This window comes from Sceloporus occidentalis, unplaced genomic scaffold (genome assembly GCF_023333645.1).
Source record: "Sceloporus occidentalis isolate IW3139 unplaced genomic scaffold, rSceOcc1.0.p SCAF_11, whole genome shotgun sequence".
Lineage (NCBI taxonomy): Eukaryota > Metazoa > Chordata > Lepidosauria > Squamata > Phrynosomatidae > Sceloporus > Sceloporus occidentalis.
Window position 1 is genome coordinate 9,000,542 of NW_028316991.1, and position 15,220 is coordinate 9,015,761.

Genomic DNA, 15,220 nt, shown 5'->3' on the forward strand with positions numbered 1-15,220 from the left:
TCTTTTTCAATGTTCCTATTATTATACATATTATTTTATCCTGTATACCATTTACCATTTTAGTAGCTCTCCTCCGAACTTGCTACAATAATACAATAATACTTGCTACAATAAATCAATGTACAAGAAGTTTTCACCAATGATGACACTGAATTCTGGCATGACAATTGTATCTTCTATACTGGTGAAAGCCCCATGCGATGGTGGAGCTGAGCCCACGACATAACAGTGGGAAGTGGAGAAAGACAAACACAATGTGGCCCAAACAAGAATATATCTGAAATATTTGATTTTGCGCCAATGGATTTTCTTTATCATAATGAAGAAAAAATGTAAGATGGAAAGTGTAGGACCACCATCAGGAAGGAATGATTGGGATGCTGTAGTCCCCATACTGGAATGCTATGTTTAATAATCATGCAAGACCACTAGCACTAGCAATGGCTCCTTCTATGTGATATCCTATTCATCAAGAGTAAAAAGTATTATAATATTTTATTTGTACCTATTCACAGGAATCATTATCTTAACTGTCAAACCTCCGTCTGTAGGTAGTTTTTAGATTGGGGACATTGCATACATTAAATGTTTTTGAAGAGATCTGTGTAGTAGAAATGGCCACCAGATGTCTCTAAATGTCTACAATACTGATTTATTCTTTGCTGTATCATTCTAAAACAGAATAACGTACACAGCATGCTCTTCTCAGCATCATTATGACAACTGTCTTGTCTCATTGTGATCTATCAGTTATTATATCTATTATTAGTTATGGATTTATATAGCGCCATCATGCTCCACTCTGCTGTCCAATGGACAAAGAGGACATACGGAGTAGTACACCACTTAACAGTTTGGATTATCTCCTTCTATCTATCTATCTGTCTCTCTATCTATCTATCTATCTATCTATCTATCTAATCTACTAATCTCTAATGAGCAATTTTCTAATAAAAGTGTGCCCAACTGTAATAAATCTTAACAGGAGTAATCACACTGTTTTGTATGGTTCCCTACTTCCTTTTACCTTGGAGTCTTCTTCATATGTCTTATATTTGTTTGGCTCTTTAATAATAACATTTTTTAGATTATTCAAAAAAAGAAAAATCTGCTACTGTATCTACAAGGACATGGTACAATCAGAACGTATACAGCCAGTCCATTACTGGTCAATATCATACGAATTTACCAATTCCCTCTACTGCTATCCCCAACAAATCAGTAAGCTGAGTATCCACCCCTTTGCAGTGAGTGTTCATATGGCAATGGCACTCACATACAAAGGAACATGCCTGCTTTCAATTTCTGCTTCCCGGGGACTTTTCCTTCCCCCAAAAAGGTGTGGTGTTTTTATTATTGAGGTAATAAAATTTAAAAGTCGAGGCAATAGCAGTCATTTGCCACACTATGATAATATGTTGCTGAAAAAGTGTGTAAATTGGATATATCAAGAAGTGCACCATATAACAACATGGGCTTGAAAAAAGGTGAGGAAGATCCTTCTCAAATATGCCTACATTCTAGCGCAAGATGAGGGAAGGTTAACCTCATACAGGCATGATGATGATCATGTTTTAGATGATTCATATGGAGCATAATATAAAGTGGTTGAGGAAAATGTGAGTGATCACCAAATTATTTTGTAATTACAGACTTTCTGTAGAATATGCTAAAAATACTGCAATCTCCTTCATATAAATAGTAAGTATTTTGCAATTGTACATTACAGCATTGTCAATCCAAAACACCTTTATTTTTTATTTTCTCTAATCTCCACAGTAAGGACCTCTCCTTCTCCAAATTTAGCAGAAGGTGACATGGTTATAATATAGGACTCGTTCTTGTTGTCTTGATGGGTATTTGTTTTGGATGAAGTCCCTGGTACTTGATCATTTGACCCATCCTCCTTCCTTGGCAAAGAGCTTTTCTCCTTATTAGTCTGCTCCTTTTCGAGATCTTTAGCATCTTTAGCATTTTCCTTTTCCCCTCCAGACTGTAATTGTGAAATTTCATCCTTCAATTGCAAAATCCTGCTAAGCTGCAGCTTCCCAACCTAAAGGAAGAAACATGCATTTGTTTTCACATTGATCGTTGAAAATATTGATGTAAGGCCTGACATACGAGCAATATAGGTGTGATAACTCTGCTTTTGAGGAATTGTTTTGCAGTTCGTTTAAATAACTCGTGGTAAATAATCTTGTTCTGGATGTACAACTCCTTCCATAGACTGATAAATTGATAGGCTATATTTGTTGCTGTTGAAATAAATCATTCAGGAAGCAAACATGAACTATTATACAGAAGTAAGGCATAAAACATGAAACACAAAGAAACAACAAAACCTACTAGAACCTAAAAATATTTCTCCTCCAAACTGAAAATTACCTCCTGTGTTGTATATTTATACCTGCGAACTTGCCAGGTTTGACCAATATTCAGGACTAGGCTGGCCTACCCTGGAGTGGGTCTTGAAGCTGTGACCTCCTCTTCTGCTCCAGGTTGAGAAGATGGATCATCAGCTGTCCCTTGCAGTGCTTCTGAACTATGACAGCCGCTGGATATAATGTCATTGTGTGGCGTACACACAGAGACCAAGGTAGATCTTGTGACAAGCTGCCTACCCCAGCCTTACTGCCCCCTCTGACAAGGCACATATAAAGTTTAAAAAAAAAAAATGTATTTAGGGAATGAAAAATGACTGATATGGAATACTGGGTAGTGGGGCATGAGGATATTCAGGGGATTACTGATGGAGGAATAGTGGTGGGGGCATGAGTGTGGAGAACACCGCTGGTGTCATGGAGATTAACAAGGGAATATGTGTGGGGGCATGAGGATGATGGGGGTATATTGGTTGGGGTGTATGAGGATCATGGGGTACTGAGAGGGCAGGAGAATGATGGGGAAATACTGGTGGGGGAGGGCAGGAGGATGATAAGAATTGTTGTGGGGAGGACCATGGTGGTGGTGGCATGAATGTGCATTGCTGGCAGAGGTATGTTACGAATGTGTGTACAGGGTCAGATGGGAGCCCCTCTGTAGGAACAGGTGGTCGTTTAGAACCCTGCATAGAGCAAATAACTTCCAGAGACTCGAAGTGATAATAATAAACAAGATAATAACCAAAACCCAATCCAGGGTCGATAGCCAGATAAACCAAGATCCAAAGAACAGGGTTCAGTGGAAGCAGGTACAAGATTGTAGTTAAAGTTCAGTTATATGACCAGAACAGTCAAGCCAAAGGGATTTACCAGAGGGCAAAACAAACATGAAGGGCAAATTCCAAAGCAAAGGGTCTGAAACAGACTATAATCAATAAGACAAACAGGTGAGGAAAATATAATGGCCACCATCAATGCTCCAGCAAGGAATGCCGTTATATAAAGGCCTCTGATTAACAGATTTACTGCCGGTGTGTCAGGAGCTAAGTAAGGATGACTGGGGACATGGGCAACCTGAGATTCCAGCAACCACGGAGCCTCCTTGTGGTGACAGGGGTAGGTTCATAGCCAGCCAAGCTCAGAAGTCTCAGTTTGTGTCAGTAGGGTGAAGTATAGTGATTATAGGTGTGCATTTTATTAAGAGCTGTCAGTTACACACCGTATTTATTAAATAGTACAGTGAATCCAGAGTATTCTCATCTTCATTGAATCGTCTTTAGTGAACACTGGAGTTACTGCAGGTAAATTACACTGAGAAATGAGGAGCTAAGGAACCAATGCAAAATGTTGTTTCATTTTCCTACTCTTCTGCTTCAAGTAACAAAAAACTATTTTGTCCCCATTGCTAGGTACCTACCCACAATATAAATATAATAAAAAAGGAGTTCCCAATTAAACGTCAGAGAGAGCGAGAAAGAGAAATATGTGAGTTTAGTTTTCGAGAATTCATCATAGATAACTGAAAGGGAGAAGAACAAGAAGACGATTTGTCATTGTTCCTGTGAATAAACTTGAGAACCCAAACAGAAAACCTTAACGCTTTTAGATTTAAAGCTTGTTTGAGTATGGCCCTCCTCACTTTTTGTAACATTGTTACCTGTTGATGCAGTGTTTGTTATGTCATGTTTAACCGTTGTACAGGGCTGTGGAATATGCTGGTGCTATATTAATCAATAAATAATAATCCGTGATCCAGATCCTTGCTTCCGTTGCACATTGTTTATTCACCTTTAAATGTGCATCACATTATGATTCCTCTGCTTATGCGATCTATCCTTGCTGCTGCTGTTGCTGTGAATGGCTATCCATCATCTTTGCTAGATGATGTATCTATCGACCTTTCTGTAGTAATGTGTCACTAGGCAGAATTACAATTTCCTTTTTAGATAAACCTTTCTTCTATGACCTTCTGCATGGGTTTTACCACCTTGAGCTCTCAGTGGGAGATATTTTCATAGTATAAAAACTTAGAAGGTAATAGGTACAAATGCAAAACTTTCTTTTCATTATTCGTGTAAAATTGTAATTTAATTAGTAAAAACCGAACAAGTAGCCAGCTTTGTCCTTTATTTAGAGGAGCCAAAGAATGCCACCACATGAGTGGGGGGCCACATACACTAGACCTATTCCAGCTAAAGTTTATCTTGTTACCCCCAACATGCTTTTGCATAGTTTTGCTCTGTGGCAAATTCTTACCAGGGATGATTATGATGTCACATCCTGACACTTTACAAAGAGGACAGAAAGTCCATGGAAGAAGTAGGTCCTAGAGGGTGGCTATGGTGCTGCCCTGTTTTTATTCATCCACATGATTCTAAAGCACCATACTACATGGGCCACTTTGTTTTACTTAATCTTTAGGACAGCTTTATGTGCACCCCAAGCTTTCTTGAATTCCTATACTGTGGTTGGTCATTCATACTACCTAGAAGTCTATTCCTGGTATCTCATACTTTAAAACAGAATTTGTACATGGTTTAAAAATTTGTACCAACCAACTGGCATATTCAGGAATATTAACTTCAAAAGCAATAAGAAAATTATTATTAACATCACTCATCTCAACTTGATAGACTCCAAGATGATCTGTAACAGAAAACCAAGCAACTTGCATAGTTGAATGAGTTGAGTTGACCATCTCAACATGACTTGCCAAAGAGCCTCAACATGCAAATTAAAACTACCAGGAGGCAATTTGACCGATTAAATGAAACACATAGTAGAGCTCTAAACAGTTAATTCTACTACTGCAACAGTATGTAACAGCAATAGGTCTTACAACAGAACAAATTATGTGTCAGATACCACACCTTTGAAGGCTGTTGAGTTTTCCCTTTCCGTAAAAGATTAAATCCAGGCTTGTTAGAAACAGCATCCATTAAAGTTTTAAAGAGACGAGGAGTATCTTGCTTAGGGGGTATCAGATGGCCAAACCCTTTTTTAATAACAGTGGGTTTTGTTGGCTTCCCCTTCTCCTTTATTAATTTCCTGTAGATATTGAAATTCAGATTATTTCCAATAATACATTAAATTCCTCGCCTACAACTATTGTCTAGTAGCTACTGTGTTATGCCTGTAGTCTGCATCAAAAAAGGTCACGAACTTCACAAGATTCCAAACATTCTGTTAAAGAAATTATAACACGACCCAAAGTTTTTCAGGCAAGTTATGGACTTACTTATATGCTTATTATGATTATTTAATACAGCTATTATTTCATAACCACATAGTTCTATGTTTCAGTACATGGTTGGTATGATATTGAAAACATGAAAAACAATATATATATACATATATATATATATATATACATATATATATATATATATATATATATATACACACACACACACACACTACTGTTCGAAGGTTTTGGGGTCAATATCCTTGTTTTTGAAACAAGATGTTGTCTTTTAAACATTGAATGGATCAAAAATACAGTGCAGACGTTGTTGTGCAGACATTGTTAATGTTGTAAATGACTGTTGTGGCTAGAAACACCTGACTTTTAATGGAAAAGAAAACTAGAAATGTCCTTGTTTTCCATGGAAACCGCTAAGTGACTTTTAAATAGAAGTGGTAGTTTAAATTTACGCTTGTGTGTTTCATGTTATGTATAGTAATTGTTAAAGTGAGGGCAAAAAGATTTTTATGTTCTGTGACTAAATGTATTTAGAGGATTAATTTCCTATATGCCACAGTCCCCTTCCTTATTACAGGACTTGGGTGTAAACAGGATGGTTAAGGATAGACCAGGGAAAGGAATGGATCAACATTTAACTTATACCTCCCAGCATTATAAGAATATTGCAGTCAAATTGGATAGAGGTGAGACTAGGGCTATTCAAAAACATTTTATGTGGCTTTATAGTCCACAGTGATAGCATTTTACATACAAATAAAGAATTTAGATCAAGTAGTGATAAGGATTTGAGTTTCTATAGTTTAATTTAGAAACAAATTTGCTGCTTTTTACATAAATATTAATGTGACCTTTTGGCCTGTAGAACTACGTTTCTACCCATACCTGGGAACTTGCCCATTTCCCCTTTAAATGGGGGTGTTTCCCACAATGTCAGCATGAAAGCCCACTGACGGCAACAGGAACGCCCACTGATGGCAAAAGGAATGCCCCCGACGTCAGCGGGACCGCCCACAGACATCAGCAGGGCCGCCCACTGATGTCAGTAGGCAGTCCTGGCCGCGTCCCACAAGGGTAGGCTCCGGGTAGCCAGAGCCCACAGGTTCCCAGGTATGCTCATACCCACCAATCATTCTATCTAACCTCTTAGAAAAGAAGGATAAAAGTGAATGAATGAGGAACAAAGGGATATGGTAGATATGCATCTCAAAATCAATGTCTGGATAGGTATGTTTTCATTAAATGTTGATATTTCTGGGAAAAAACAAACTAAATAAAAAAACATACTTGGCTTTCTTCATGAGAAGTTTATTTGAATCTGGATAATGCACCAATATTTCACTGAGATTCTTTTTATCCAAAATGAAGAGATTTGCAAAGCCATGAGCAACCACATTAGCAGTGCGTCTGTTCCCTCCTCCAGTGGATAGAAGACTATAAAGAGAATTCAGTTATAGGGATATTGTTAAAAACAAACTTAGTGAAATTATTTGTATTATTATTATTATTATACTCTAATCAGCCAATCAATTATAAAGACATTTAAATAATGCTACTTAAGCAGCTACACGCCTTTGATTTTGTTAAGGTATATTAAACACAACATTCCTGTTTGGGTTCCTGGTACGTGTCCACTGAAAAAAAAACTTCTTTAATGACCAAAATAAATAGAGTGATACATTAAAATGTAAAGTTCTATAAGGAGTCTTTATTTTAGAGTAAGACAGATTGAATCTCAAATGAGAATAAGGGAGGTGGCAGATGTTGTAAAATAATTTTGTTTAATAGGTAGGTTATTCTGTATGTTCTTATTTTGTCATACAAGGCTTCATGTTTAATTTTTACTATTTACTATTGGCTTTGTATCTGTACTGATATCACACAAGGAATTAAAAAACACTGATATCAGATACACTGTATATATCCAAATGCAAATTAGTAGAAGGCTAGTTTGACCAAGATTGTGTTTGCCTTATCTTGCCATTTACACCTTTGCCTAAGAAGATCCTGCTTAAGCCTTACATTGAAAGTACAGGATGTGAGGGGATACAGCAATTGCTACAATTTACAGATGCGTGAAAAGGAAAGCACACCCTCTTTGAACATAATGGTTTTAGATATCAGGACATAATAACAATCATCTGTTCCTTAGCAGGTCTAAAAATTAGGTAAATACAACCTCAGATGAACAACAACACATAACATATTACACAGTGTCATGATTTATTCGCCAAAAAGTAAGCCAAAACGGAGGTGCCACCTTGTGATTCAATAGCTTGTAGAAGCACCTTTAGGAGCACTAATTTGAGCTAATCATTTTCTGTATGACTTTATCACTCTCTCACATTGTTGTGGAGGAAATTTGGCCAACTCTTCTTTACAACATTGCTTCAGTTCATTGAGGTTTGTGAACAGCCCTCTTAAGGTCCTGCCACAAAACATTTCAATCAGGTTGAGGTCTGTTCATTATGGCCAAACATCTCCACTTTGGTCTCGTCTGTCCAAAGGTAATTGTTCCAGAAATCTTGTGGTTTGTTCAGATACAAATATGCAAACCTAAGCCATGCTGCCTTGTTCTTTTTAGACAGAAAGGCTGTCTCCCGGTAACCCTTCCAAACAAAACATACTTGTACAATCTTTTTCTAATTGTCATGAACTTATGTAGCATTTAACATGAGTCTGAGATGTAACTTGGTTTTTTTTGCAATTTTTGTGAGTGTTGCAAGGTCTGACCATGGGGTGAATTTGCTGCTATGTCCACTCATGGTAACTGTCTTCAATGTTTTCCACTTTTGAATAATCTTTCTCACTGTAGAATGATGGACTTTAAATTGCTTGGATTTGGCCTTATAACCCATTCCAGATTGATGGAGAGCAACAATTGCATTTCCAAGATCATTGCTGATATCTTTCCTCCAGCGTGTTTAAACTCATCAGAATGATCCAGACTAGCAAACCGCTAAAACTTTGGCTTTTATAGAGATTGTCACACTTGCTGATGATCAATTAATGAAGGGCATTTGATTGGCAGCACTTGTCTGCTACTTAGCATCTTAATTTCTGTGGGAGCAGTAAGGGGCTTTATTTTTGTTGAATAATATGTCAACGTGTTAAAGAACAGTTGATTGTTCTTATGTCCTGATATGTAAAATCATAGGATTCAACGAGGCTGTATATTCTTTTTCACACAACTGTACATATAATATACATATTTTTATGATCATGATGAAATTAATAGGTAATTATTCCAAATATTTGTAAACCTAATCTCCCCAAAGACAGCTCCAGCCTTGAGTGTAACCAACACAGTCTTGTCGTCAGGACCACCTAGCACTTGAACTGCTCCTTGCTTGATGATGTACATCTCTCTTCCAATTTCTCCCTAAGTGAAAAATAATGAAATATATATGCTAGTTGTCAATATGGATAGATTTAAAAGTACAGATGATAAAATGTACACACTTAATTTATAAATGCTTTATATGCTCCAATATCTATCTTGATCTTTTTCTTTTAAATATACATCACTGTGCAAGAGTTTTATGCAGCAGTAAAGAAATGCAAAGAAATGTAAAGTAAGAACACTTTAAAAAATAAACATTTTAGTAGTTTATTTTTATTATTAAACAACATGCTAAGTGAGTGAACAGAAGAAAAAAACCCTAAATCAAAACAATATTGATTTGGTGTAACCACCATTTGCCTTCAAAAAGAAAAAAGCCTCTACTCTCATCCGAAAAAACTCAACTGTCAGATACTACAGGGACGTGCAGACGGCTGTCAACGTACAGCCGTCCGGATCTCGTCTAAGTTCACACCGCTCAGGACCTTCACGTTTCTTGACGACGTGGCAAGCACAGGAAAAAGACACAGAGTGGTTATACTGCATCAGCAAGGTCTCTACTGGGCAGACATTTTAAGGCAGACAAGGATTTCAAGAAGTTCTGTACGAGCTCTTTTGAAGAAGCACAAATAAATGAGCAATACTGAGGACTCAGAAGATGTCTAACAGTGCCATCAGCTCAAAATTGGCAGTGAACAGTGGTACCAGATACCACAGCACACCTTCAGAGGTCTTGTGAAGTCCATGCCTTAATGGGTCATCGCTATTTTGGCGGCAAAAGGGGGACCTGTACAATATTAGGCAGGTGGTCATAATGTTATGGCTGATTGGTATATACGGTGACAGCAATAAAGTATGCACTAATGTAATAAACTAAAAGGCAAACACGTTTAAAAAAGTCAAATCAACAAAATATTCAGCTCTAGGTGACTTGGACTTCCATAACTAATTTAATCTTAATCTGCTATGCTCTATGACAAGCCAAAACCAATAATATAAAATTCAGAAATGCAGTAAGCATTATGCAGAGCCAACTTGGAATTATCTAATTAATTATATGAAGTACAAAATATTTGCAACATTTTATAGAGTAATATAATATTAATATAATTTTAAATACTGTTTGTGGGGTGCTTTTTTAAAAAAAGATTATTTCATCATCTGAATGAGGTATAAATCTAAAACCTTTTTGCTGAATATGTTATTCTTTATTTTTTAGATAGAGGGATATTTTTTTTTTCTAATGTCCTTTGCAAAATATATTTAGTTATGTACCTGCTATGTAACTACAATTTGGTTGTTTCTCACAGCAGTGGGGATGAGTGGATTGGTATATGAGATCTGGTCTGATGTTAAGACTTGGTTTGGAGTTTAGGCAGACATTTTAAGGCAGACAAGGATTTCAAGAAGTTCTGTACAAGCTCTTTTGAAGAAGCACAAATAAATGAGCAATACTGAAGACTCAGAAGATGTCTAACAGTGCCATCAGCTCAGCATTGGCAGTGAACAGTGAGACCCTGGTACAGCCATCTACTGCCCAGAGAAGTCTGGTCAAAAGTGGTCTTCATGGAAAACTTGCAGCCAAAAAACCATACCTCCAAGGTACAAACAGGCCAAGTGAATTATCTGTTCATGAAAACACAAAATGTTTAATATTTGGCTGTAACAGACAGTCAGAAATGACTGTTTGCAAGCAACAGTGAAGCATAGTGGAGTTTGGGGTTGCATTTCTGCAAATGGAGTTTGGGATTTCATCAGAACTAATGGTCTCCTCAATGTTGAGAAGTACAGAGAGATACTTATCCATTAAGTAATACCATCAGGGAGGTATCTAATTTGGGGGCCAAAATTGTATTCTGCAGCATAACAACAACCCAAAACATACAGCCGAAGTCATTAAGAACTACCTTCAGTGTAAAGAAGAACAAGGAATCCTGGAAGTGATGGTATGGTCCAAACAGAGCCCAGATCTCAACATCATCGAGTCTGTCTGGGGTTACATACACAGAGATGAGTAACCGAGGCTGCCTAAATCCACAGAGGAACTGTGGCTAGATCTCTAAAATATTTGAAACAACCTACAACTGCGGAGTTCCTTAAAAAATATTATTGGGGAACAAAAAAAAGTTGGCGCCTAGATTCAAACCTAATTTGGTGACCCCTGATTCAAAATATATGGTATACTTTTTTGGATGGTTTACTTTTGTGGATGCCATGAACTGCAAAGCTTCAAACATACACCAATCAGCCATAACATACAGTATATGAGCACTGACAGGTGAAGTGAATAACACTGATAATCTTGTTGTCATGGCACCTGTGGATGGGATATATTAGGCAGCAAGTGAACAAGTTTCGCCCTCGAAGTTGATGTGTTAGAAGCTGGAAAAATGGGCAAGCATAAGGATCTGAGTGACCAAATTGTGATGGCTAGACGACTGGGTGAGAGTATCTCCAAAACTTCAGCACTTCTAAGGTGTAGTGCAGTGGGCATTATCTATCAAAAGTGGTCCAAGGAAGGAAAAGCGGTGAACCGGCGACAGGGTCATGGGCGACTAAGGCTCATTGATGCACATTGGGCCGAAGGCTGGTCCATGAGGCCAAATCCAACAGACGAGCTACTGTATCCCAAATTGATATAAAAGTTATTGCTGGTTCTGATAGAAAGGTGTCGGAACACACAGTGCTTTGCAGTTTGTTGCGTATGGAGTTGTGTGGCCCCAGACCAGTCAGGGTGCCCATGCTGACCCATTGTCCACTGCCGAAAGCTTCTACAATAGGAATGTGAGCATAAGAATTGGACTGCAGAGCAAGGGATGAAGGTGGCCTGGTCTGATCAATCAGGTTTTCTTTTACATCGTGTGGATGGCCAGGTGCGTCGATTACCTGGAGAACACATGGCACCAGAATGCATTCATGGATGCCCCACCTCACAATTTACAGGACATAAAGGATCTGCTGCTAATGTCTTGGTACCAGATACCACAGCACACCTTCAGAGGTCTTGTGAAGTCCATGCCTTAATGGGTCATCGCTATTTTGGCGGCAAAAGGGGGACCTGTACAATATTAGGCAGGTGGTCATAATGTTATGGTTGATTGGTATATACGGTGACAGCAATAAAGTATGCACTAATGTAATAAACTAAAAGGCAAACACATTTAAAAAAGTCAAATCAACAAAATATTCAGCTCAAGGTGACTTGGACTTCCATAACTAATTTAATCTTAATCTGCTATGCTCTATGACAAGCCAAAACCAATAATATAAAATTCAGAAATGCAGTAAGCATTATGCAGAGCCAACTTGGAATTATCTAATTAATTATATGAAGTACAAAATATCTGCAACATTTTATAGAGTAATATAATATTAATATAATTTTAAATACTGTTTGTGGGGTGCTTTTTAAAAAAAAGATTATTTCATCATCTGAATGAGGTATAAATCTAAAACCTTTTTGCTGAATATGTTATTCTTTATTTTTTAGATAGAGGGATATTTTTTTTTTCTAATGTCCTTTGCAAAATATATTTAGTTATGTACCTGCTATGTAACTACAATTTGGTTGTTTGTCACAGCAGCGGGGATGAGTGGATTGGTATATGAGATCTGGTCTGATGTTAAGACTTGGTTTGGAGTTTAGGGTGATGCTGTTGTATTAGCTAACCAGCAGGTGGCGAGCAACGGTGGTATGATAATAGTGGGCTAATAGTGGGCTAGAGGGTTAAAAGTGTATGGGCTAGTTTAGCTGGGTTCGTGATTGGCCAGATCTCTTCAAGGTTAACATGTTCTTTGTTCATGGTTATATGAATATTTATTGGCGTGTGTTTATTCACTCACATTTACCTAAAGTTATTATTTCCTTTCTGTTGAATAAAGCTGTGGCTTTCTCAATCCAATCCAATCACTTGTCTTGTGTGTTATTTATGTATATGGGACATGGGAGAGGGACTTGGCTATGCATTAGCATGTATATTTGCAGGTATTGGTATGATGTGTTTTGATTTGAGCTCTGTATGGGTATATCTGAAGTCTTAACCTGGTTTTGAGCAAGTGTTGTGATTTTGCCCATAATAATATTTGGGGACAAGGGCAACACAGAAACAAGACTTGTGCACGGTGAGCATAAGATTCTGACTGTTTTTGCTGGACTCACATTTCAACAAGATTTACTTCAAGCAGTAGCAATTTAGCACTAGGACTAAGTAGTAACTTATCTTGCTTAAGATGAGGCAGCTGTGCAACACTTGTTTTATTTTATTGGAGTCATTCTTCTTACTGTCACATGCCCTTACTCTACAGAACAGAGACACAGCTACCTCAAAACGTCTTAAACAATAGATGTACACCACAGGTAACCTTCACTCCTTTCTTTTTTTCTCTTTCTTCTACCCCTCTTTTACTCTCCCTATGTTTTTTACCTTCTCTCTTCTTTCCTCTACTACTTTTTCTTTTCTCTCTTTCTTTCTTTTGCTCTCTCCCTGCCTCCTTCTTTCAATCTCTATTTTCTCTCCCCCTTTCTTCTCTCTAAATCCTTTCTTCTTTTAATCCATTTCTTTTTTCACTCCATCTTTCTTCACACTGTCCCATTTTTTCTCCCTCTTTTTCTCTCTCCTTCTTCCTCCCCTCCTCAGTTCACCTATAATCTCCTTATAGTTTCAACTTCATGATTACTTTTAGTAAACATTTATTACAACATTTTATAGTGGAACAGATTATTTCAGCAGTTGTATTTTTTTTTATACAAAGTGGTACATTCATATAAGTCTGCATCTTTCCTGCACATTTAGGAGAGAATTTAATCATTTAGTAAGTCGGTAATACTTTTAACTGAAATTTTGGATTTAAGCATAGCTTCCCAATATATTATAAATTACTTTTGGGCAACACATTTTGTTTCAGAATTAAAAAAGCCCTCCAAATTTCATCCAAACCAAAAGGGCAGGAAACAAAATTTGTTGTCCAAAAACTAATGAGCTGAAATTGAAACAAAAAAATTATCTGAAATTATTTTAGGCCTTGTGCACAAGTCTACTTTATATGATGTGAGGGATAGATATTTTTCTGCTTTGGAAAAATGTTTTGAGATATTTATGCACAGAACCTGCCACTTTGTACAAAAACTTACTTGGAAACCTTTAATATGGCATTGGGCTTTATATGCAGGAAGATTGATTAATGATGTTTTTTGACAGTCAATAATCACCAAATTGTGTAGAGAAGGTTTTACAAGCTATCAACATGCCCCTGTTGTCTGGTCCAACATTACATTTCTCTTCACCTACAAAGTACAAGTTGCTCAGTTGGAAATATTGGTATGCCCTGCACGGTAACATCTCACTGTTTATTCTAGTTTATGTTTCAATTCAATTTAACTAACATTTCTTATTTGAAAATGCTCTTTGCATTTGTCCCAATTAAAGAACAGTCTTGTCTACAAAGTTCTATTTTCATTTTTTAATGCATGTTAGCACTCTGTAGTACTCAAATGGAAATGAATAGGAAGTAGCAGCAGCCAATTGCATCTATGATGCTGTCGATGCAGCTTGGAAAGAGTTAAACAAGACAAAAGTCTAATTTTCAAATAACTAAAGAATGCATTCACCGATTTAGGTGCAGTAAAATCCATTGGAGCTCATTCAAAATGGAGTCCAATATTCATTTAACATGAAAATGGGGTTGGAGTGTCTTTAATCTAGTATTTTATTGGCTAAGAAGACACAGTAGGAGACATTGATTTTGTGACTATAATCACATATAATAAGGAAAAATACTGTCATAAAAAGTGGGTAAGAGATGTTTTAGCAGTGGAAGAGAATTCAATGAAAGGCAAGCAATCAGTTAGGTCAAAAACATACCATGGCTTTTTGTGCACGTCCTCTAGATGTCAGATAATCAATTCCTTCGCTTTCATTTTTCAAACAGTGAAAGTGCTGTTCCAGCCTTAAATTAGTGCATTGCGTTTACTTATTGTTATGTAATATATGCTGTTACCGTTCCAAAGAGGCCTTTTGCTGTACATTTAAATCACAGTGTCTGTATCTTTTAAATGATTATCACTTGCCTTTGCTTTTGGTATTTTGGTTTGAAGGTTACATCTTTCATTTAGTCGATGCACTTTGCAATAATGTCAATGGATAAACCATTCTGTATTGTAGCCTTTATAATCTGTTTCCTATGTTTTTGTACTTAGTCATTTTAATAACCTTTATTTCAAATATTTTTTCTACAGTTTACACACAATGTGATTGGACATACTAATGCAGGCTTTTCTACATCACAAGGTGTTGT

At 37.0% G+C, this 15,220-nt stretch overlaps 1 protein-coding gene across 1 annotated transcript in view; it reads right to left on the minus strand.

Annotated features, from left to right (window-relative positions):
- Positions 1-1,750: 1,750 nt before the first annotated feature.
- The window catches only part of CNGB3 (cyclic nucleotide gated channel subunit beta 3), a 51,352-nt gene continuing 37,882 nt past the window's right edge, over positions 1,751-15,220 (minus strand). Inside the window, exons 14-17 of the mRNA XM_089477552.1 lie at positions 8,847-8,965; positions 6,871-7,017; positions 5,252-5,429; positions 1,751-2,053 (exon numbers count right to left, since the gene is read on the minus strand). Of these exons, the coding sequence (XP_089333678.1) occupies positions 1,751-2,053; positions 5,252-5,429; positions 6,871-7,017; positions 8,847-8,965 (747 nt within the window). The remainder of the gene's footprint in view (positions 2,054-5,251; positions 5,430-6,870; positions 7,018-8,846; positions 8,966-15,220) is intronic.